Genomic DNA, 25,856 nt, shown 5'->3' on the forward strand with positions numbered 1-25,856 from the left:
AAGACAGAATTAATCAAATGGGGTCAGACACCACAGAACCATCCCCACCTCTAATACAAGGGATAGAGGCAGCAGGACAACTAGCCCTTGCTAAATAGGTCAACAGCTTCCCGTTCTTATCCCCAAACTCAAAAAGAGCAGCTTTCCTATCCACCAACTGTAACTGGACTATATCCTTCTGAACCACCAACAAAGACCTCTGAGCCTTGGCCCACGCCCTTTTGTTATCAGAAGAGGGATCTCTAATATATGCTGCCTCCAAAACACTCACCTCCTGCAGCAACTTACACTCTATAGCGGACCTAATTTTCCATTGGCCCACTACACCCACTAGAAAGGCACCCCTGATTGTGGCCTTGTATGCATCCCATTGAACTAAAGGGTCAGGATAAGAAGCATTATGCTCCCAGTACTCAGTATGGGCGACCCCCAGAGCCTCCACAACAGCCTTGGCCTGTAACCAGCCAGGGTGCATGTGCCAAATGGGGGAAGGGGGACTAGGACCTAGGTTGAGAACTACCAGTACCGCCGAGTGGTCTGAGATCCCCCCAGTGTTGTAGGAAACATCTCTTATCGCCTGGAGGAGGTCCTTGGACACCAGAGCAAAACCAATGCGAGAGAAGGACCTATAGGCCGCTGAGTAAAAGGAATATGCATTCGGATACTTCCATCTCCAGAGGTCAGTCAGGCCCAATGCCAGGCGACAAGTGTTAAAGGTGGAGGAGCAAGGGTCAGCAGCAGTGATGTGATCGAGCACAGGATCAGGAGCCACATTGAAATCACCTATAAAAAGGACAGGGTCAGAGGGAAAAGACAGCAATTTGTTAGTAATCAACTCCAACACAGAGACCTGAAATGGAGGGAGCACATAAACGTAGACAAGAACAAAGGTGTAGGAACCCATAGAACAGTGCAATATGACAAACCTCCCAAAATGGTCGCAGGCTGTCTGGGAAACAATCAATGGCAAGGACTTAGTAAGTAAAACAGAGACACCCCTACCATAATTAGAAAAGGAGGCATGATAGCGCCGCGGTATCCACGCCCGTTTCAGGGCAAGAACCTTCTGGCCGTAATATGGTTTTCCTGTGAACAGATAATGTGAGGAGACTGACGTTTCACAAATACATACATAATGCCCTCTTAAACTTGGAGTTAAGCCCCCGGACATTCCAACTAACAACCTTAAGGGTCCCCGTCACGAAAGGTAACCATAGAGAAAAGCAGGAAGGAGCAAAGGAGGACATGGACAAGGAAGGAAAGAGCACCAGGACCACACACACCACACACAACCCATATAAACACAGACAGGCCACAGACATAAAACAAATAAACAAATTCAACAAAGCACAACCAAAACATTCCCAAGAATTCCCTGTCTGACACTAAACGGGAAATAGTATAATGTGGTAGCCCTTGGGGGGGTGTATGGTAGTGGTGGTATGATATCGGTATATGAGGGGTTAATGTTAACCCTATAGTTCGTGACGCCAGGATGAGGGCTGGTATGCTGAGGTAATGCTCCGGCCTATCGCCGCCTTTCCCAGTAACGGTAGGTGCATGAAATGACTGAAAGTCCACAAGGAGATTGAACTTGAACAACTTTACTTAATTGCTTGCGGTACATCCAAGGCACAGTAACAGTCTTATACAAACAGTCCTTATAGTGCTCAGTGACTGACAGTTGTTGCGGACCTTGAGCTATTTAGAAAGTCTCTGAATTTAGGGTAGATATTTGCAGATCCGGATTTAGGGGTTATATTAGGTCCGGTGATGCTGCAGAGTGTCTGGGGATTGATACACTCTCTATTCTGAATTACTCAGCTGTTGCAACAAGGCTCGGGCCTAACTCACTGCGATAGTTGCTGCGCAGATCCTTCTCGTTTGACAGCCCAGGAACAAGAGAGAGAAAACATGGCCGCCGCTCCCTTATATGGGCAGGGGGTGGGGTGAATCCGATTGGTCAGAACATTTGTCACTCACCATTACACAGAGTAATGGAATTGCATCCGTCACCAGGCCTCCAAAGGTCCTTAAGCAGAATACCATAGAGTTTACCTAGTCACGTGACCTGCAGGTCCTGCAATGCTATGGAACCGGTAATTAACCATTTATTTACATATATTACTATATTTACATCACCCTTACATAAATTACTAGGCTATTAGTTGGAATAGAGGCGACAAGGGGTAGGCTACACAACAGGGATCCGTACGTCCTAGGGACTCTGGCTATAAGATGCAGTACCGGGACACCACAATAACATCTATGCACTAAGACAGTGCAGACCTATACCCTACATACAACTACTGCAGGGCGTCGAGGAGACACCAAGTAAACCACCTAAACTACAAGTACAAGAACTCTCCCACCACAAGCTAAAATGCCGGTAACTAAGAATACTACCCAGAGAGGCCTTCGGAGAGCTGGAACCTATGGAGTCCCTAAGGAAACCTAACTCCCTAACAGCTATATAAGAGACAATGTGGTAGAGCAGCCATGAACAGGACAGTCCAGGAAAGTTCAATCCGGAAGGTCTGACAGGGAGGGCTGCATCAACCAAATGAAGGGCCTCAGTCGGAGTGGTGAAGAACTTAGTAGAGGCCCCGTCCACCAATCTCAGATGAGCTGGATACAGTATCGAGTAGCGGTAGTCCTTGGCACGAAACTTCGATTGGACCTCAGTGAACTGCACCCGCTGCTGACGGTCGCCATGGAAAAGTTAGGGTAGAAAGACACTCTGCTCCCATCGCAAATGAACTCCCCTTTGAGTCGAACTGCATGAAGAACAGCATCCCTGTCCTTGAAGTGTCTAAGTTTGGCCAGGAAGGGGCGAGGAGGACCCCTGGGAGGAGTAGGCCTAGTGAGCCTGTTCAACGGAGAAATGAGGAGAGAAGGTGTCCACTGGAAGAATCTCCTTCAGCCATGTTTCAAGGAATAACACAGGATCATTCCTTTTCAGGAAGGCCCACAAGACGAATATTATTGCCCCTCAAGCGGTTCTCTATATCATCCATACAGCTCAAAACTCCCATAACCTGGTGTTGTAGAGAGTTAATCCGCTCCGGCAAGGGATGGACAATATCCTTCAGCGTAGAGTATCTTTTGAGTCTCATGTCGCAGAATAACAAACTCCTACCGCAGTTCATCTACTTTAGTCACCATAATGGATTGACAGGAGGTAAAGGCAGCCAATAGCTCAGAGAACTGATGGTCCATAGCTGTAGAATAATAGACAGGCCTGTCAGGGGACTGTTGCTGCTGGGGAGTCGGAGACCCCTCAAACAGTGACAGAGGCAGATCAGGAGAATCACCCCTAGGACGGTTCTGAGGTCTGGAGAACTGGCTCAGGGCTTTTGCCGCCTGCACAGAAACTTTGGTAGCAAGTGGGGTCTGAGCACCAGGATCCCGTTGAGAAGGGCCACCGGAACAGGAGGACCCATCATCATCAGAGGCTTCCTCATCAGAGGTCGACCGCAAGGCTTCAGCATATTGTTTGGATTTTTTACTCCTGTGACTACCACGGGGGCCACCCATGGTTGACAGGGCCACGCAAAGAGCAGGTAGAAAGGCACTAGAAACACAGTGCAAGGAGTGCAGGTCACCTCTATAGATATATCAGTCCTTAGGCACCGCCAGTCCCAGCAGACCAGGGCCACACAGATAGCAGGTAGAGGGGCACTAGGTGTATAGAGCAGGCGGGGGGGGGGAGGCACCCCAGTGGATGAGGCAGTGCACAGAAGGCAACGGAAGCACCATGAGTCCCATCAGGCCAGGGCCACACAGAGAGCAGGTAGAGAAGAACTAGTTAGATAGGGCAGGCAGTAGGGGGCACCTTAGAGGGCTAGGCAGTCCACAGACGGCAATGAGAGTACCACAAGTCCCAGCAGGCCAGGGCCCAACAGAGAGCAAGTAGAAAGTCACTAGGGATATATTTCAGGCAGTAAGAGGTACCTCAGTGGATAGGCAGTCCTTAGAAGACAGAAGAGGAAAACTTGCCCAGTTGCCCATAGCAACCAATCAGCTTTCTTCTTTCATTTTTATGAAGGCCTGTGAAAAATGAAAGAAGCGATCTGATTGGTTGCTATGGGCAACTGGGCAAGTTTTCCTCTGCACAGGTTTTGATAAATCTCTCCCAATGAGAGCACCACAAGTTCAGGCAGGGCCCCAGCCAGGGCACAGAGCTACTCACTCAGCAACCCCTTGGGGGCACCAGGAGCCAGCAGGGAGGAGCAGGGAGATGCAGAAGGCTCCAGCCCAGTCTCCCAGTGTGACGTCAGCAGCCTCTCCTTCCCTCGGGCGGGAGCAGCTATGGCCACCAGGGAAAATGGCCCTGCCCCCGAAGGCCGAAGATGGCACCCGTTCTTCAGGATGGCCAAGGGTCGAGAAACAGAGGAGATTCAGGAGAGGCCCCTCCACAGCTCACAGCCACACAGCCCGGTTTGCAGAGGATCTCTGGCACCAGCCCTCCCCAGCTCCGGACCTCCACCACACTCCACCACACTCCACCGCCCAGCACCACAGGCCGCAGCCACTGGAGACCGCCCACACCACTTAGAACCACCAGAGCCGTAACCACAGCCGCACCCCACGATCCTGCGCCCCGGAGGGACTGAAAGCAAGAAGACCGGCAGGGAAGGGTGAGTTTTCAGGGTTAATGGCGGCAGGGTAGCGAGAGCTACTAGAGCGCATGTCCGCTCACAAAGCATCCAGATAGATATATTTATATAAGAGATAGATAGATATGAGATAGATATGAATGGCATAGATGTGAGAGAAAAATAAATGGATGAGATATATAGATATGAAATAGATAGATAGATAGATAGAGACATTTAGATATATAGTTAAATAGATAGCTAAACAAATAGATATGATTCTTTGAGAAATTGAGAGATAGATAGATAGATAGATAGATAAAGATTTAGATAGACCAAACCATTATACATTCTTACATCTGTACATTCCATTTGGTTAAATACAATAATATTCCTTTTGATTTCCAACCAATAAAAAAAAATAACAATAAAGATTGACTTTCAAAATGTAGGAACATATCCTTCACAAAGAGTAAAAAAAAATAATCGCCGTCTCAGCATTTTCTGTCTCTTTGAAAAGTTCTCAGGTCGTGAAGACTAAGTAATAAGAAGCAAATTATGATGTAGACAGAGGCCTCGGGGGAGCTGTATGGAGATCATGTATTTCAATAAGGCTCTCTGTAGTTTTCACATGATAACAGATTTTGGTAGCCCTCCCTGGAGAATCCCCTCTCTAATAGCATTCATTGTACATGCAGCCCTCAGACTACATCAATCTGGATGGTGGATTAGGAGATGGGGCATTGTCATAGGGAACTTGTTACACTGAGAATTACAACCAGACTGAATGTAAATTACTCATCTGCAATCTTGATAAGAAATTAGCTAAATATATATATATATATATATATATATATATATATATATACACACACACACATATATATACATATATATATATATATATATATATATATATATATATATATACAGTGGCATATGTCTGGGTTTATATATGAGCAAATATTCCATATATAGCTCCAACATACACTGCAAAACTCAATGTGAGCCTTATACGATATTCCACTTTTTCCTAACCAGTGTGACTCCAGCTGTTGCAAAGCTACAACTCCCAGCATGCCCGAACAGCCTTCGGCTGTCCGGGCATGCTGGGAGTTGTAGTTATAGTTTAGCCAAACAACTACATGGCAAACATTTAAGCGCCTTATGTAGGTCCCAGGGGTACCAATATATAACCAAAAAACAAAGAGACCCACGATACTAATAATATTTCAAAAAGGTATGACAATCTTTATTAGACAAAATAAGACAAACAATTAAAATGATTAAAAAGGCAGAGGATAACCTTGGGCAGGAGACAACAAGTGCCAGTGAATCTGGTATGGGTAATGTAGGTATTCAGTAAAGAGCATGTACGATATATAACTGACAAAACTGCAGATTCCTAGTATAGTACAATGTAGATATAACATCTAACATACATAAATATAAGATAGGGAGCAGCAATACAGTATTATAGACAAAATGGAAACCCAAAAATTGGAAATGAAAAAATACCTAAAAAAACTACCTGTCATATACCTGACGAAGCCCATACCCGAAACGTGCGTTGGGGTGTTGGTGCTTGGTGTTCCTGGCTTGTGGGTATATGACAGGTAGTTTTTTTAGGTATTTTTTCATTTCCAATTATTTTGTCTAATAAAGATTGTCATACCTTTTTGAAATATTATTAGTATCGTTGGTCTCTTTGTTTTTTGGTTATGAGTTGTAGTTATGCAACAGCTGGAGGCACACTGGTTTGGAAATACTGTGATAGCCTCTAGTGATCCCCTGAAAATGCCGTTTAGTATTAGGCTGCATTCACATCACGTTTTTGCAATACTGTTTCCTATTCTTTTTTTTTTTTTTTTTGCACTAACATATGTCGTCAAACCGTATGAAACTGTATGCAACAGTGTGTTCCAAAAATGAAACCGTATTCCATTTTAAACCATATGCGGTTTGGAAACGCATATACGGTTGCATATGGTTGCACACGATTTGATAAAAAAAAAAATGTATGCAGTTATAATTTTGTCTTTTAATGTTAAATAAAGTTTCACTTGTTCCATTGAATCCATTTTTGTTGTGCAAACTCAAAAACTGTATTATGCAAACCCGATGGAACCGTATGCACATACAGTTCTCATTGACTCTCATGTTAAAAACAACCGCATATGGTTGCAATACGGTTTTTCACCTAGAGAAAAAAAAAATGTAGTAGACTACGGTTTTGGTATGGGAAAAAAAACAGACAAAACCGTAAAATGCGCAAAACCAACACACCTGTTTGGCATACGGTTTGCAATGCAAAGTCAATGCATACATTTTTTTCATACAGTTCCATACGGTTTTCAAATTGAAACCGTATACGGGAACTGTATGACAAAAACGTTGTGCAGCCTTACATGTAACCAATCAAATAGAAGCCGGACCGTTTAAAGGATTACTCCGGGGAACTGAACCTATAGCCCATCCTAGTTAAAGGGGTATTCCAGGAAAAAACTTTTTTTTATATATCAACTGGCTCCAGAAAGTTAAACAGATTTGTAAATTACTTCTATTAAAAAATCTTAATACTTTCAGCTTTCATTAACATGCAGGGAGTGAAGAAAATACGTCATCCAGCCATCTGCAGTGTGTCTGTCCAAATCCATCTCTGAAAGCAGCCCCCATCCTCCTCAGAGACGCAGACCTTGTGGTTTCCTCCTTGCTCTGAGGATTAATTTTCCCTTAAACTGGGAGGTGTGTGCAGCCTTTGCCAATCAGACACTGTATCTCTCTGCTCACTGCAAAGGAGGGTGGGGGCTGATCTCGGAGAAGGAGCTATGGGGAGTTAGATGACAGTGAGAAGAGAGCTGCAATGGTTGCCAGGAAATGTAGTAGTCATGCTGAAAAGGAGAGAAGGATAACAAAGAATATCACGCAGCGAAAGAAGACAACAGGGGCCACAGAACCATACATATCAGGCAGGATGGTTTACAATATATATCCAGGTAGTGTGGTGGCTTTGGAGCTTTTTTTCTTTTCTTTTTTTTTTATAATAATACACGGACAGGCTAGGTCCACCAGAGTGACAGTCATTGGCTCTTCACTCTGGCTTCTATAAGCGGGTCTCAACAGGAAGCTCATTCTATGACATTCTTATGGTCCAGATGAGACAACCCCTTTTTAGAGTTTCTCAAATAACTATGAATAATTGCATTAAAGGGTTTTTCCACCACTATAGGAACTACCACCACTGCAGCTGTTATGGGCCTGGATTTTATTGCTGTGATATTGCACATATCCTGGCAAAAATACACAAAGCCCATCAGCATTATAAGCTTAAAGGGGGACTCCGGTGGAAAACTTTTTTTTTTTAATCAACTGGTGCCAGAGAGTTAAACAGATTTGTAAATTACTTCTATTAAAAAATCTTAATCCTTAAAGTACTTTTTAGGGGGTGTATACTACAAAGGAAATGCTTTTCTTTTTTGATTTCTCTTCTGTCACGACCACAGTGCTCTCTGCTGACCTCTGCTGTCCATTTTAGGAACTGTCCAGAGCACCATATGTTTGATATGGGGATTTTCTCCTGCTCTGGACAGTTCCTAAAATGGACAGCAGAGGTCATTGTGGTCATGATAGAAGAGAAATCCAAAAAGAAAAGAATGTAGTATACAGCCTCTAAAAACTACTAGAAGGATTAAGTATTGTGAAGTAATTTACAAATCTGTTTAACTTTCTGGCACCAGTTGATTAAAAAAAATAAAAAATAAAAAAGGTTTCCACCGGAGTACCCCTTTAAGGAGCTTTGATGATGTCATCAAAGGTACTTGAGCTCTTGTTGAAGCTAAAGAGTGACAATAATCTGCTAGAGGCTTTAAGAGGTACTCCAGGCAACTGAACATATCTCCTATCCACAGGATATGGGTTAAGTGTCTGATCGGAAGCCCACAATTGTCAAGACAAACGCAAGTGACGGCCCACTCCGTAAATCACCAGTTGTAGTGATGTCCCACCTCAGTTGATGACTGGCTAATCAGGCCTTCACTTACACTTGTCTCTGATGGTGGGAACCGGAGCATGCCAAGGATGAAATAGTAGCTGGGCCCCGTACAGGATATATTGCAGGGGGTTCCAATTGTCAGACCCCCTGCTATCAAACACTATCCTGTGTACAGGGAGTAAGAGCAGTTCTCCGAAGGACCTTTGATGATGTTATAAGCAGAGAGCACAGCTGAGTAGGAAGAAAATAACAAGAGGAAGAGGTAAAAAGGGAGAGGGGTGTAAAACCACATTTGGAGAGGGCTGAGCACAAGCTATATGGGGAGGGGTACAGTAAGCATTTGTCTAAGAAAAGGGGCCACAAACAATATTTTACATGAGAGGGGGCCATAAGCTGCATTATATTTGAGACAGGGGCCATGAGTGGCAGTATATGTAAGAGAGAGGAGTTATGAGCAGCAGTCTATGTAAGAGAGGGGAACCATGATCAGCAGAATATGTAAGAAAGGAGAATCATGAGTAGCAGAGAGAAATGCCATGAGTGAGCGTCTTTGTGAGCGAGGTGTGACCATGATCAGCAGTCTATGTGAGAGAAGGGTGACCATGAGCATCAGTCTATGGGAGAGAAGGGGGACCAAGAGCATCAGTCTATGTGAGAGAGGTGTGTCCATGAGCAGCAGTCTATGGGAGAGAAGGGGGACCACGAGCATCAGTCTATGTGAGAGAAGGGTGACCATGAGCAGCAGTCTATGTGAGAGAGGTGTGTCCATGAGCAGCAGTCTATGTGAGAGAGGTGTGTCCATGATCAGCAGTCTATGTGAGAGAGGTGTGTCCATGAGCAGCAGTCTATGTGAGAGAGGTGTGTCCATGAGCAGCAGTCTATGTGAGAGAGGTGTGTCCATGAGCAGCAGTCTCTGTGAGAGAGGTGTGTCCATGAGCAGCAGTCTATGTGAGAGAGGTGTGTCCATGAGCAGCAGTCTATGTGAGAGAGGTGTGTCCATGAGCAGCAGACTAAGGGAGAGAGTAATGGGAGGAGTGTATGAAGGGAGGATCTTTTGGTCTGATTAAGTATGAATTAAATTCCAGCCCATTTTCTAGTTTTGTACCAAATGTTATCTATCTCTATCCCCTTCTTAGGCTTCGTTTTATTTGGCAATATTGGGGTATTGATTTATTCAGTATTTAGTGTTATTGATCAATGCTGTAAGTACAGTCATGGGAACACATGGGGCAGCACCAGGCATAGTTTTGGCAGTATCAATGGTAGGGGTTCTGTTGCTATGGGGGAGGGAGTTGGCTGCAGAAATGATGGGCCAAAGATGTATGAGTATTATCTATGGGATAATTCATCATGGCAGTCTGGCCCAACTGGAGAAAAAAAGGAATAGAATGTCTATAGACGTGCAGATGTCACCTGTGAGTCACCGGATGGAATGGTATTGTGTATTCTGTGACTGTGCCTGATCAATAGAACATTGGGGGTGGGGGGTGTTGGGTGGGGGGACTTGCAGAAACGCGCCATAATGCCCATCCTTCTCAAGTTATGCCCCTGAGGATCTTCTAATTACTTTACACTGGCAAAGCACCATACATCTGTTTGTGGCAGCACATGGTACAGCAGAGAACAGTGCAGACGCTTAGACCACCCACTGATTGGTAGCCTAGGCCATCAGTGTTAAAAATCTTGAAAAACCAACTCTCATTTGGAATAAAGCTGCTTTTTCACCCCTTGCAATCAGGTGATATCTCAAGGGGAAACAATGGTGGTTTCCACAAGGGAAATACATTCTGGAAATAGAAGAGAATAGTAAGACATGCTTCATGGCAGTGACTTACTAGAATACAAATTCGGGGACCTTCTTTAAAGTTACTGCTCAAAATGGCAAAACTTTTTCTACATTCCATAATCTTACCTTGTTGCATATGAAGTTCTGGGAATAAGGTTTGTACATGATCTGGGACTCCTCCAATGTAGATGGGAGAATTAACCCTTATCTCAAGAGCTTCAGGCTCATCCATCCGTTCTATCAAGTTATTGAGCCGTACATAGAAATGTTCAGCCTCTGTTTTCATTGACATGTGGTTCCATTGGCCATCGCAGTATGAAAGTCCGGCCCAAAGATTGATTTGTAACAGTGAAGAATGACTTTTATATTTTACAGTAAGGTTCCCATTATCTACCTGAACCTGCAAGAAAGGAAACATGGGTAATACTGTTATTTAATACAAAGTTTGCATAAAATTTGTTAACAGTATAATACTGTAGTGTAAAAAAACAAACATTTGATATACAATGATATACAAGATCCTGAGTTGTCTACTTGGGTAAAGTAATTTAAAAGGGTGTTATACTATTTTTTATCATCTTAAGGGTGCATCTTCCTTGGGCTTTATTTGGGTTAAGGCTGTTATTACAAGGGGCAGTGGGAGGGGAGGATAAACTCTATTTAGGAGAAGCCCTAGTAGATAGTACCTAACACTGAGTACAGCCTGTAACACTGCTCCATTCCTGGTTTGGTTGGCAATTGGCTGGGCTGAGTCTGTGCACTGACTGACTGTCACTTAGACTCCTGTTGTCATAACGGTCTGTTGGCGTGCACTGCTCTTCATAAGCCTCAGATTATTCCTCTCTCTGGTGCCAAGGCAGATTTTTGATGTTACCTGCAGAATTAAGAAGCCGGCCACAATTATGCAATCAGGATTAAGCATCATCTGCTGTCTCTTGATTGATAACGCCAAGGACTTAAAGGGGTATTCCACCCCTAGACATCTTATCCCCTATCCAAAGGGAAAGGGGATAGGATGACTGATCGCGGGGTTCCCGCCGCTGGGGACCCCCGCAATATAGCACGCAACACCCACCTGTTACTGCTCCTGAAGCACTGGAGGGTCTGGCTCCCGACCACTGGGATGGAAGATCGTGACGTCACGACTCCGCTCCCGTGTGACATCTTGCCCCTCCTCCTCAATGCAAGTCTATGGGAGGGGGCGTTACATAGACTTGCATTAAGGGGGCAGGGCGTGACATAAAATGGGGGCGGAGTCGTGACATCACGATCTTCCATCCCCGTGGTCGGGAGCCAGACCCTCCAGTGCTTCCGGAGCAGTAACAGGTGGGTGCTGTGTGCTATATTGCGGGGGTACCCAGCGGGGGTCCCCGTGATCAGACATCTTATCCCCTATCCTTTGGATAGGGGATAAGATGTCTAGGGGTGGAGTACCCCTTTAATGAAGGCTCAGCCGCCACTCATTGTATGATGAAAGTGTGCTCTACTGTAGTCACCACAGTGGGGGAAGGGGGGGGGGGGTGAACTCCCTCCTCAGATGCCTGTTGCCTATCACACTACACAGATCACACAGGTTTGCACCAACTGAAGGTACCCAATGGCTGCTAGGGCGAAAATTAAATAGTATTTTCAGATATTGTGCTTTACCATAACTTACTGTTTGTGACGTTATGCATTGTTTTTTTTCCTTTATGCAATATAAAGTTAGTATCAAGTTAGCATTGTCTCTTACTATTTTCTCAAAGATGTTCCCAACGGGAGCCCACATCCATACCCCGGATGATTTGTTGGGTGGCACTGCCACAGATATTTACCCCAGCTCCCAGGTAGCAGAGGCTCAGTATTGGCCTGCCAAGTGCAAATCAGTAACAAGGGTTAGGGACCACAGGGATGTAGATGGACACCCCCAAAACTCTGTTATGGCATGGATGTCATAGGGCATTAAGAAGCAATAACGAAGTTGTTATTTAAAAAACAAACAAAAAAACGATGTTACAATAGAAGTTTTGTCCTCCTGGTGAACTACAAACTAAACTTTATCTTGAATATATGGTCCATTAGAGGGAGGAGACATTACAGGCCCATAGATTCCCCTTATTCATTAAATAAAGCGCTCATCAGAGAAATGACCACAAGGGCAAAGGTGATATTATTCATGATTCTATGGAAGATTTACACCGGCCTTTATCTGCAGTACATTCACATTATTATGTGCCACTTACTTTAATTAATAGGATGCAAAATATAAAACCACGGCTCCGTGGCATGAAAAATACTGTGGTTTTGATATTTTTCAATTCGGACAGATCTATTTTTGCCCTCTGACATATTTTCTGTGGTTTTCTTTTGTTGACAGGCATTCGAAAAATTTAAGACAACTTGATCTTACACCAAAATATTTCTTCTGTATGGTGCTGAAGGCTTTTTTAAGATTAACCCCTCAAGAACACAGCCAATTTTAATTTACGTGTTTCCTGTTTTGCCCCTTACTAAAAAAAATTATTATTTAGGAGGGAAATTCTAAAAACTTCCACAATTCTGCAACATTTGAGGGTTTTGTTTTTACATGGTGCACGTTTAGGTAAAACTGGCATGATCCCCATGGTTACATGTTTGCCTGTTCCTGTATTGCTTAAAGGGGTATTCCGCCCCTAGACATCTTATCTCTTATTCAAAGGATAGGGCATAAGATTTCTGATTGCGGAGGTCCCGCCGTTAGGCCCCCCCGCAATCTCGGCTGGGGCATCCCAGACATCCAGTGCATGCTGGATAAATGGGGATGCAGGGCAGAGGCTCGTGATGTCACAGCCGCACCCCACTCATGATTTCACGGCCGCGTCCCCTCAATGCAAGTCTATGGGAGGGGGACTGACGGCTGTCATGTCCCCTCCCATAGGCTTGCATTGAGGGGCATGGCCATGACGTCACGGGCTTATTCGTTAGAAAATTAGTTAGCTTAAAATCCCCCTATTCTGATCCCTATAACTTTCCTATGATTCTGTATACAGGGCTGTATGAGGGCTCATTTTTTGTGCCCTAATCTCTAGCTTTTATCACTTATCCCTTTTGCATATTTGTGACTTTTTGATCACTTTTGATTCCATTTTCTTATAGGATGAGATGTGACAAAAAATCATCAATTTTGCACTTTGGTATTTTCTTAAATTTACGCCGTTTACTGTACAAGATCATTAACATTCTATTTTAATAGTTCTGATATTTCCTTATGCGGTGATGCCATATATGTATATTCATTTTTTTTCTGGAAAATGGGGTGATTTCATGGTCCCAGATGGGACTAGTTTTAGCAGTATTTAAATTGCTATCATTGTTCAGTGCTATGCAATGGCATAGAACTGATCGGTTTAATTGGTGATCAACTTGTATAGCCGGCCTGATGGCAGACTATACAAGAAGTTCCCTGGAGAGTGGCATTGAGCAGATAAGGAGGCTGCCATTATCACTCATCGGACCCCTATTCAGTTAAAGGAGTACTGTAGTGAAATACAACTTACCCCCTGTCCACAGCATAGGGGATAAGTTATAGATCGGGCAGGGTCAGAGTAATATATCTCCTGTGCAGCGCCCCAGCAGTCCACAGGAAGGGGGCATGCTGATCCCCTGTACACACCGATCCCCTGCTGACGGGCCCCTGCAGGGGTGTCGGCACGCCCCCTTCCTGCAGACTGCCAGGACGCCTTGCAAGACATCACGGGGGGTCCCAGCGGTTGGACCCCCCACGCAATCTATAATTTATTCCTTATTCTGTGGATAAGGGATACGTTGTATTTCACTACAGTACGCCTTTAACAGTTTTTCCAAGACCCACTAGGGGCCTTCAGGCTGTGATTTCCTGATCGTACCAATAATGTTTTTCAGTACTTAGTATTCAAAAGCATTATTATCTGCCAGTGTTAGGCATGGCATAATTTGCAGTTACCTGATGAATTTCTTAGGCAATCGTCTTGTCATGGTAACCCATTGGCACCATGCAATTGTGCTTCAAAGTGGAAACCAACAAGACTGTCAGTTGTATAACGCCAAGCCATTGCCTACTGTTGCATTCAAGTTGGAGGAACTTGAAGTGTCTGTCCCCTTCTTTCTGTTGTGCCATATCTAATCTACAGTATATAGTAAGTTATGTGAAATTTATTATGATGCATGCATCATTTTGATGAATTTGGTGAAATTGGTGTCTCGTCAAAATCTTAAACACCTTGGCGGTCAGCTACATTAGATAGGTTGAGGTTGGTTAATGGTTCATTAAATAGACCATAGTTGAGTGAATGATCGTCTGATAAACAATAATTTTGCAACCAAAGCTATGTCAATTTTAGTCCTTTTTGGCTATTACAGTAGTTAAAATTGGCCATATATGATCAATGATAACGGGTGAGGGACAAAAAATTATAAAAAAATTTATATAAAAAGTATTCTAAGAACTTTCTGAGAACAATTCTTAATAAAAGCTAGCTTTTGTATCTTGTCTGAATTAAAAATCTTTCCTCCAACTATTGGCCAAAAGTTTCAAACACAGAAGACTTCTTCCCATAGAGCTTGGCTTATTCCCCAAAAGGAGGGTATGTGCCCTGATGGAGTAGAAGTGACAACCTTAGGTTGTTAAAATTCACACATCACTACTGCTGGTCCTGATCAAGGGTGCACATACCTGGAGAGCACTAATGTCACAAGATACATATGTACATACCAGGATATAATCTGGTCCATCTGTATTGTATATGAAAAGCAGGAGGCCCCTCAGCTGGTCAGTTTTGAACCTAAATGATATTTCATTTTCTGTGTGACCAGGAAATACAGAAGCATCCAGTTCAAGGAAGCCTAAAATAATAAAAATAAAATCTTAATAGTAAACACAAAAATATATTAAGTAAGAACAATCAGAATAGACCAAAGATATTACCAAAGCCTAAAAAATGTGCACCCTCCTCAGGAGACTCTGGACATCCCTCCCATTTCTCATAAACATTATTATGTTCTTCAGCTTTATCCCAGTCTAGGAGCTGCCATTCCTCGGGACTGTCACTTTTCTGTATGAATACGTCACCAAGGCAGCCAATAAAACCCTTCTGGATTATTTGTGTGTCACCTGAGATAGGAAAAAGAAAGAGAAGAAGAAGGTGAGAAGAACATAAGAAGGGAGGAAGAGGAGGAGGAAAGTATGGGAGAGGATTCAGGGGAAAACAAAAGGAGGGGAGGGTTGGAAGAGAAAAAGGAGGGACTAAGAAAAGAGAAATGGGACAAATGGGGGAATATAGGATAAAAAAATATGGAGATTAGATAAAAACAAAGAGAGGGAGGCAAGTAGCAAGGAAGTCAGGAGGGGGGGCAAATAGAGAAAAGAAGGAGGAAAGTATGGGGGGACTTGAGAGAAAACTGAAAGGGAGGGAGGATAGGAAGGGAAAAAGGAGGGACCAAGAAAGGAGAAACGGGACAAATAGAGGAATGTAGGATGAAAAATAAGGAAATTAGATAAAAACAAAGGGGGGGGGGGAGAGGAACAAAGAGAGAAAAGAAGGGAGGAAAGGAGGAATAAAGAAGAGGGAAGCAGAGAGGAAAGAGAAAAAAAAGAAGAGAGGCATGGCTGAAAATGAAAAAGAAGGAAAGGAAAAACAGGAAGAATGGAGAAATGTAGGATGAAAAATAAGATAAGAGAGATAGAGAAGAAGGGATATAGGGAGAAAGGAAGTGAGGAAAGAGAACTAAAGAAAGATGAAGGAAGGAAGGAAGGAAGGAAGAAATGAAGGAAGGAAGGAATGAAGGAAGGAAGGAAGAAAGGAAGAAGGGAGGTAGGGAGGAAGGAAAAAAGAAAAAACAAATAAGGAAGGGAGGAAGGGAGAAAAGAAAGCAGGAGGGAAGGAAGATAAGAAGGAAAGAAAGAGGGAAAGAAGGAAGGGAGATAGGAAGGAAGAAAAGAAAGGAAGGGAGGAAGGAGAAAGGGAAAAATTCAGGAAATGGAAGAAAGGATAATAGGAAGAACTAAAAACAGGATAGAAGGGAGCAATGATTTTATTTTTTTTTTTACCAACGTCTTTTCTTTTGACAGAGAAGTTTGCAGGAAGGCCTCCAACAAACACACCGGTATTTTCACCAATAACCGTGCCACTGCCTGGGCCTGACGTAGAGCCTTGAAAAGGAGATTATAAAGGTCAGTATTACAGAATTCTACATTCGTGCCTAAACAATACAAAAATTATTATCTGGGATCCTTCTTTATAGATCGATAGTAATAGGAAGCAATCCCCCCAAAAAAAATTCCCACAAATTCCAAGCTGTACGTCATGTTTTAGTCACTTGCAAGCTTTAGTGTCTTGGTAGAGTTGAATTCACAGAAGCCTTAGACTCATACACTGCAACCAATGTAACTGTGGGATTTTTTTTGGACTCCACTGGCTACTTGAACACTGTGTTTTGCAATGTTTGTCTGAGTTATATGACAAGGGAATTTCCCGACATATACTAAATGATGGATGTCACATAGTGCCATTTGTCATACATATACCATGCAATAAATGAGTTTTTTATGTATATGGTTGAGAAGCCATGTGGACATGTTTACCGTATATAACGGAAGATTTCCTGGTACATATCAAAATGGGCACTGAAAACAGTGAGAATAGATGTTAAACCATGTTCCTCATGCTGGGACTTCAGTGGCATCAGTGAACATTATAGGAAACCAGTGACCAGGCAGAATATCATCCCTGTAACTAATCTCAACCAATAACTCACATGGTCAAGATTTAGCACCTCTCTTTTGAATATAATTTTTTTGACCTACCTGAATATTCTTCATCCACAGTTATAGTTCCTGAAGCTCCATTTCTTGTAACAATGATCTGATGCCAGTTGCCGTCATTGTAAAGCCTGTTTTTGTCATTCGTGGGAGTTACTGCCACTGCCGAATCCTTAAAAAAAAAAAAAATATATATATATATATATATATACATATATATATACATATACACACACGTAATATACATGTATTCTTATTTCATTGTATACAGATATACAGTATGGAACTTTTCCTCATATGAGACAAAACCTCAAGAGAAGAAAATTAGAGAGAGCTTTATAAATAGGAACAGGGTACAATAAATAGATTTTCCTTAACTACACTTGGCCTGTTCACAGGACCTCAATGTATGATCAATAGTGAGCTACAGGAACCCCAAAGATCTGCTCAAATATTTTTCTAAGTACATTGGTGAGTCCATATATGCAGCTTTATCTGGTCCTGCAGCTTGGAACCTCTCAGTTTAGTAGCCCCCTTTGGTCTCCATTCACACCACGATTCTTTAATACGGTGACTGGATTTGGCTGGAAGATGTGAAGACCGCGCGCTACCGTATCCCAGCCGGACCCAGTCCACATCTCATTCATTTGAATGAGCCAACCGGAGTCACTATCCGGTTTTGTGATCAGACTGAAAACCGTAGTATACCACGGTTTTCAGTCTGGTCACAAAACCGGATATGGGGCAAAAATGAGCCGACCGGAGTCACTATCTGACTCTGGTCAGCTCATTCAAATGAATGGCAATATGAAAGATAGCCTAGGCACTGCAAGATGTGATACACTGTGATCGGCAGGTGTATGGTATAACCACTATACCTGGCTGGGAGTGCTACTGCATGTGTATGCAAAGTCCACCATTAGGTAACCACCAGAGAGGTAATGGAAAAAACTCTATGCACTCACCCAGTAGTTATCTTCATGTTTTATTCTTATATGAAGTTGGGTATCAAAGATAGAGGCTGGAAGAAGCTCCTGTTAAACAGACTAATGTCTCCACCCCCCCCCCCCCCCCCCTGCATGCCTCCCCGCCGCACCGCTTACCTACTTGTGGATTTGTTTCTCCCATCACGAGTGGATATCCAGCTTCATATAAGAATAAAACATGATAACTACTAGGTGAGTGCATTGCATTTTTCCATCACCTCTCTGTTGGTTATCATTCAAATTAATGAGAAGGGGGCCAGGTCTGGCTGGCATACGGGAGCGCCAGGTTTTCACATCTCACAGACAGAACCGGTCATCGTATTAAAGAATTGTGGTGTGAATGGACCCTTAGATCTGCATAATAGTGGTGGTGGGGGGGGGGTGTCTTAAGTTAGGCCTCAATGGGGCTCACAAATTGAATTTAACATTAACCTATCAGTTTTGTTTTACGAGTGTTGGGGAAAACTCAAAGAAACCCTCGCTAACATAGAAAGCAAATCCAAACTCCATCCTGTTGTTATCCTTGGTTGGATTTGAACGCAGAACCACAGCGATGCAAGGCAAATTCTCACTGCTCAACAGCCCATAGTTTCCTTACCCTATCTGCACATTTTTGTTAATGTTATAAAACACCGTCACCAAAATATCTATCCACAGTAAAATAAATAGAAAATGAGGAAGAGAAGGTAAGAGGAAGTAGGAGAAGGGGGAGAGGGGGTGCTGAAGCACCAGGTCTTTTTTTCTGAACTATGGGCCAGATTTATCAAACTGTGTGAGAGAAAAAATTGAGTGATTTCACTTTACCAGAGCTCGTTAGCTGAGCTTTGATTGGTTGCTGGGGGAAAATCCCTCTTTTTGATAAATCTGGGCCTATATGTTTGTGTAAGTGTTTCTTTTATCTCATAAAGAGGTGTGATCTACCGCCCTCACCCTTATCCCACATGTGCAACATCCAGTTGCGTCTGCTCTGCCGAACGGTCATGGTTCAAGGTGTCAGCACCAGACCTATCAGATATTGACGGCGCCCATCCCAAGGACACTTTCAGTGAAACAAGCAAAAGTCAGTTTTAAGCATACCCAGGGACGTAGCTATAGAGGTAGCAGAGGTTGCAGTAGCACTGGGGGCCCGAAGCACATCTGCCCCATTGGAGACCAGTATTATAATTGGTACATGGGGTCTTGTTATAAAATTTGTATCGGGGCCCAGAAGCTACAAGTTATGCCTCTGAGCATACTATTATCCAAGGACCCAGGGGGTAATGTTTGAGTGGAGGAGAGCATGGGATGCCATTCGAGATAATTCCTGGTGGATAGTAGCAGCAAATGGAAGTAAATGTCTCCAGAATCAGTCTATATAAAAAAAAACCTCAAGATTTATTAGGTCCAGATAAAAATTTTACATTGGACCTAGAGAACTTTACTTTCTTTTGCTTCTCCTATCCTGAGCATTGGAGCTGGAGACCTTTACTTCCCTACAGTATCAGGTTTTATGTAGGGTTTGTGTAGGATTTGTAAAAAGAGTCTGGATTTTTACTGCGCTTTTGTTTGCAGCTCAGACCCATTCTCCTAATTCTTTAAAAGAACGGCAAAACCAGCCACAACTTATGGACCAGAGTGGCGCTGTTTCTTTGAAAAAAAAAAAAATTTTCTAATCCTGAATTAAAGGGGCACTCCACTGCCCCAGCATTCGGAACATTTTGTTCCGAACGTTGTGTGCGGCTGCGTGGGGGTTGCGACGTCCCGCCACACCCCTCAATGCATGTCTATGGGAGGGGGTGTGGCAGCCAAACTATGGGGCAGTGGAGTACCCCTTTAACTCTTTTAGTTAACTCTTTTAGTAGTGATGTTTAGTAGTGATGTTAAACTCACAAAAAAGCTTCTTCACTGCTTCTAGAATTGAACTAATAGGCTTCTCTTCACATCTACTTTCCCTCTTTAGCTTTATTTAAACATTTAATATTTTACAAACATGTATTTCATTATTGTAGTTTAATAATTAAAACCAGAACTGGTGTCATGCCCAATTAATGTGCCCTGGTATTATGCCCATTAGTTTCTCCATTAGTGAATTCAACAATACTAATGGGATTACGAGCATGAGATGCTAATTGGGCGTGACATAAGAAACTGGCGTACTTCTTGGCATACCCTCGCTAATGATGAAATTAATGAGCATTTTATTAAATGCTGTCTCATCAAAGTGTCCTTAGTTAGCGTTAAAATTGTTACAAATGATGCAGCATTCTAAATACTGTATTAGATACATGAAACAGATCTCTCATCCTCCATTTGATGGCCATGTCCACGATTCACCCATCAAGGCGTTCACTGAAGACTTACAGCTATTGCTTCTGCTCATTTAGTTTTCTATCATATGTTGTCAAAATAGGATGGGTAGCCTTTATTTAGGGAATTCTGTGTCTTTATTAGCCACAGCAAGCATCATATGGGGGTGGGTGCATTTAATATATATATATATATATATATATATATATATATATATATAGATAGAGAGAGAGAGACACAGAGAGAGACAGAGAAAGAGAGAGAGGCAGAGACAGAAAGAGAGAGACACACACAGAGAGAGCGAGACAGAGAAAGAGAGAGACAGAGAGAGAGAGATAGAGAGACAGAGAAAGAGAGAGACAGAGAGAGATACAGAGACAGAGAGAGACAGAGAGAAAGAGAGAGACACAGAGGCAGAGAGAGATTATTACATTGGAGTGAAAAAGAAATACACCCATACTGAGATCAAACAAACTCTACTGCTAACCACAAGGGGTACTCTTCCCCTAGGCATGTTATCCCCTATCCAAAGGATAGGGAATAACATGTCTGATCACAGTGGATCAGGCTGCTGGGACCCCCCACGATCTCCACGCTGGCACTTTGGTTATGGTCACAGTAGCCAGGGGCTTCCATGATCGGGATGTCATGCTATGTTCCCTCCATTAATGTCTATGGGAGGGGGTGTGATGGCTAGTACACAGCCACCTCGCCTCCTCCCTTAGACATGAATGGAGGGGGCGTGGCAGCTGTGATCACCAGTCATCCGACACAGAGCAGAGTTCGCTCCATGCACCGGATTACTGGGGTGCTGCCGTGGAGATCGCTGGGGGTCCCCAGTGGCCGGACCCCCCCGATCTGACAATGTTATCCACTATTCTTTGGATAGGGAATAACATGTCTAGCAGCGGAGTACCCCTTTAACCACCATGCCTCAGCACATTCAAATCACAGTTAATTAGTCTTTATCTGAGTACCCTGGGGGCTGTGTGCCCTGTCACTGTTCACCCAGAAGGTTAGGTTGAGCTTAAGGTGTAATGCTAAGGTTTAATTCCTGTCCCATCTTTAGATTGGATGTGGAGAGACACAGTCCACACTGGACTGTTGGGTTTCCCAACAAGTTACTTGCAGCAAGTCCTATTAATCAGAAATGGACTCATGCACATAACTCACTGGGCTTTGTACAGTTGCCTTAGCAATTGTACAGCCCAGTGTGGAATGTGTCTCTCCATGCCCAATCTGAACAATGGGCAGTAGTTGAACTGGGCATTTGCACTTTAAGATGGCTAACATAACTTTCAATAGCTAACAGTTCCACTATGGGTCTCTGGGAGACTACATTCTGCAACAGTATTCCTTGTCTAGGCATTACTTGTGAGATTGCACCAGCTTCAGATCTACAGACCCCTATTTTTAATATTAGGGGACTCTACAGTAACAGGGACTGTTCCCCAGGACTGGTGCATGGCAAATGTGGTGCCAATATTTAAAAAGGGGTCAAAAGGTGAGCCTAGGAATTATGGGCCTATTAGTATAACCTTTGTTGTATGTAAATTGTTTGAGGGTATCTTGTTTGAGTATCTTGATAAAAATAAATGTATGACTCCATATCAGCATGGCTTTATGAGGGATTGATCCTGTCAAACTAACCTGATCAGCTTTTACGAGGAGGTGAGCTCCAGACTGGACCAGGGGCAATCACTGGATGTCGTATATCTGGATTTTCAAAAGCATTTCATACAGTGCCACATAAAAGGTTGGTACATAAAATGAGAAGGACTTGGCTGGGGGAGAATGTGTGTAAGTAAGTGGGTAAGTAACTGGCTTAGTGATAGAAAACATAGGGTGGTTATAAATGATAACTTATTCTGATTGGGTGACTGTTACTAGTGGGGACCACAAGGGTCAGTCTTGGGTCCTGTTCTACTTAATATATTTATTAATGACCTTGTAGAGGGGTTGAATAGTAAAGTAGCAATCTTTGCAGATGATACTAAACTCAGTAAAGCACTAAACACAATAGAGCACAACGCACTGTTACAAATGGATCTGGATAGGTTGGAGGTTTGGGCTGAGAAGTGGCAGATGAGGTTCAACACTGATAAATGTAAGGTAATGCACATGGGGAGGAAAAATCCGGGCTGGGATTATGTATTTAATGGGAGCATACTTGGGATGACTGACGTGGAAAAGGACTTGGGAGTCTTAGTTAACAGTAAATTTAGCTGTAGTGACCAGCATCGGGCAGCTGCTGCCAAGGCAAATAAAATCATGGGGTGCATCAATAGGGGCAGAGATGCCCACGACAAGGAAATAATTCTACCGTTGTACAAAGCACTAGTCAGACCACACATAGAATTCTGTGTACAGTACTGGGCACCAGTGTACAAGAAAGATATAGTAGAGCTGGAGAGGGTTCAAAGACGGGCAACCAGGGTAATATGGAGAATGAGAGGACTACAGTACCCAGAAAAATTATCAGAATTACGGTTATTTAGAAAAAAGAAGGCTTATACTGCATATCAGGGGACCTTACAGAGACAGGAACGTGGCAGGGAGTGTGTCCGTGGACAGGAAAGGAGGCAGCAGTGCCGCCCGTGCTGGAGACAGCACTGGGTGGTGGGGTATAAGTGCGCCCATGGCCAGCATGTCTGGCCACGGGGCCACTTGTAACAATCCCCCCCCTCCCCCCTTAGGTATTCCCCTCTTTTTGGGCCGCAGGAACCAATGAATCAGACCTTGGTCCAGTATGTTCTCCTCAGGTTCCCAAGATCTTTCTTCAGGCCAGAACCCCTTCCAATCCACCAAGAAGAAGCATTTTCGTCTGACAATCTTGGTAGACAATATCTCCTTGACTTCAAAGATGTCAGAGGAACCAGAGACAGGAGTGGAAGAGACATCTCCATGAGAAAAAAGATTAAGAATAACGGGTTTGAGGATAGAGACATGAAACGAGTTCTGAATGCGTAGAGAAGAAGGCAGATGGAGTTTTTAAGACACAGGATTAATGTGTTGCATCACTTTGAAAGGACCCAGAAAGTGGGGACCCAATTTGTAGCTGGGAATCCTAAAACGAATATACTTGGAGGACAACCAGACTCTGTCTCCAGGTGTAAACATCGGAGGACGTCTTCTCTTCTTGTCAGCCTGCGACTTCATGCAAGAGGATGCAATAATTAAAGAACACAGAGTTTCTTGCCAAATAGAAGAAAAGTCCCGTAACAGAATATCCACCACAGGTACTTCAGAAGGAACTGGTAGAGGAAGAGGAGGACGAGGGGACGGCCGTAGACGAAGAACGGGGAAGTTTTAATGGCTTCAGAGTCCCGGGGGTTCTATGAAAACTCAGCCCAAGGAAGCAGGTTAGCCCAATCGTTTTGCCGAGCAGAAACAAAATGATGAAGATAATCTCTGAGAATCTGGTTCACCCTCTCTACCTGTCCGTTGGCCTGAGGGTGGTATGTGAAAGAGAAGTCAAGCTTGATCTTGAGATGAGAGCAGAGAGCCCGCCAGAATTTGGAAACAAACTGAATTTAGAAACAAACTGAACCCCACGATTAGAGACAATGTGAGATGGCAAGCCATGCAAACGAAAGATATGCCGAAGGAATTGATCCGCCAGTTTTGGAGCAGAAGGAAGTCCAGGGAGGGGCACAAAATGAGCCATCTTGGAAAAACAATCAACAACCACCCAAATGACTGTGTTGTTGCAGGAGGGAGGCAGATCGGTAACAAAGTCCATAGCAATGTGTGACCAAGGGCACTCAGGGATTGGCAAAGGAAGTAAAAGTCCTGCAGGCTTGAGCCGAGGAGTCTTGTCATGGGCACAGGTCATACAGGAAAGTACAAAATCAGTGTCATCACAGTCCAGATTCGGCCACCAGTATTGTCGGGTGATCAATTGAATGGACTTCCGTACTCCAGCATGACCGGCTAGTAAAGAAGAATGGCCCCAAAAAACACTTTGCGTCTTAGATGAGGAGGTACAAAAGACTTCCCAGGAGGAACTTGCTGAAGAACAGGCACCGCTGTAATCATTCGTTCAGGAGGAACAATAGGGCCGAGGAAAAGAGTCCAGACCTTTTACATCAGAAGCTCTAGAGAGAGCATCAGCTCTAACATTTTTGTCCACAGGTTGAAAATGAACAAAGAAGTAAAACCGGGAAAAGAAAAGAGACCATCTGGCCTGCCAGGGAATGAGACGTTGTGCAGACTGAAGATGTAAAAGATTTTAATGGTCCGTTTTGATACTGACAGGATGAGTAGAACCTTTCAAAGTGACGCCACTCTTCTAAGGAAAGCTTAATGGCCAAGAGTTCCCGGTCTCCAATAGAATAGTTCCTCTCAGCAGAACGTTTTAGAAAAGAAACCACAAGTCACCATCTTACCCCTAGAGGACTTTTGAGTTAAGATGGCACCAACACCGGCTCCTACTGATAAGGCATCTACTTCTAGATAGAACGGCTTTTCTGGGTTGGGTTGAGACAGAACAGGTGCAGAAGTGAAGTCAGACTTCAATTGGGTAAAATAATCTTCTGCTTCTGTGGACCAAGATCTGGAATTACTGTTTTTCTTGGTGAGAGTAACAATCGGAGCAATCAAGGAGGAGAAATGTAGAATGAATTGTCTATAATAATTGTCAAATCCAAGAAAATGTTGTATGGCCCAATTGAGTACCGAAGACAACTTGACTGGATCCATCTGAAGGCCTTGGCTAGAGACAATGTCACCCAGGAATGGAAGACTCATCTTTTCAAAGAGACATTTCTCGAATTTGGCATAAAGATAATTATTCCGCATGTGACGTAAGACATGGCGCACATAAGTGCGATGCACCTCCAAGTTGGGAGAGAAGATCAAGATGTCATCTAGATAAACCACGACACACATGTAAAGAAGATCCCGGAAGATGTCATTTACAAATTCCTGGAAGACAACCGGGGCGTTACAGAGTCCAAACTGCATCACTAAGTACTCAAAGTGTCCATCACGTGTATTAAAAGCCGTCTTCCACTCGTCTCCCTCTCGAATCCTGATTAAATTATGTGATCCTGGCAGGTCCAATTTGATGAAGACCTTGGCGCCCCACAGATGGTCAAAGAGCTCAGAAATTAGAGTAAAGGAATTCTTGAGAGTAATTTTATTGAGACCACGGTAGTCAATGCAAGAGTGAAGAGAATGGTCCTTCTCCGCAAAAAAAATCCAGCTTCGGCAGGAGAAGAGGATTTCCGGATAAAACCTCTCTGGAGGTTCTCGTTAATATACAGAGACATAGCTTGAGTTTCTGGCACAGAGAGAGAATAGATTCTTCCCCAGGGAGGTGTAGTGCCTGGCAGAAGTTCAATAGGACAATCATAGGGTCGATGTGGAGGAAGACTTTCGGCCTGTTTCTCGCAAAACACATTAGCAAAGTCTTGATAAGGAGAGGGCAGACCTGGCAGTGAAGAAGGTTAAA

At 43.6% G+C, this 25,856-nt stretch overlaps 1 protein-coding gene across 3 annotated transcripts in view; it reads right to left on the reverse strand.

Annotated features, from left to right (window-relative positions):
- The window catches only part of USH2A (usherin), a 1,021,568-nt gene that overhangs the window by 631,841 nt on the left and 363,871 nt on the right, over positions 1 to 25,856 (reverse strand). For all 3 annotated transcript variants that reach the window (XM_056568336.1, XM_056568335.1, XM_056568334.1), the window contains 5 exons: positions 17,175 to 17,301; positions 16,419 to 16,520; positions 15,297 to 15,482; positions 15,084 to 15,214; positions 10,502 to 10,775 (listed from right to left, as the gene is read on the reverse strand). In XM_056568336.1, coding sequence (XP_056424311.1) covers positions 10,502 to 10,775; positions 15,084 to 15,214; positions 15,297 to 15,482; positions 16,419 to 16,520; positions 17,175 to 17,301 — 820 coding nt within the window. The remainder of the gene's footprint in view (positions 1 to 10,501; positions 10,776 to 15,083; positions 15,215 to 15,296; positions 15,483 to 16,418; positions 16,521 to 17,174; positions 17,302 to 25,856) is intronic.

The sequence above is a fragment of the Hyla sarda genome, chromosome 3, assembly GCF_029499605.1.
Source record: "Hyla sarda isolate aHylSar1 chromosome 3, aHylSar1.hap1, whole genome shotgun sequence".
Lineage (NCBI taxonomy): Eukaryota > Metazoa > Chordata > Amphibia > Anura > Hylidae > Hyla > Hyla sarda.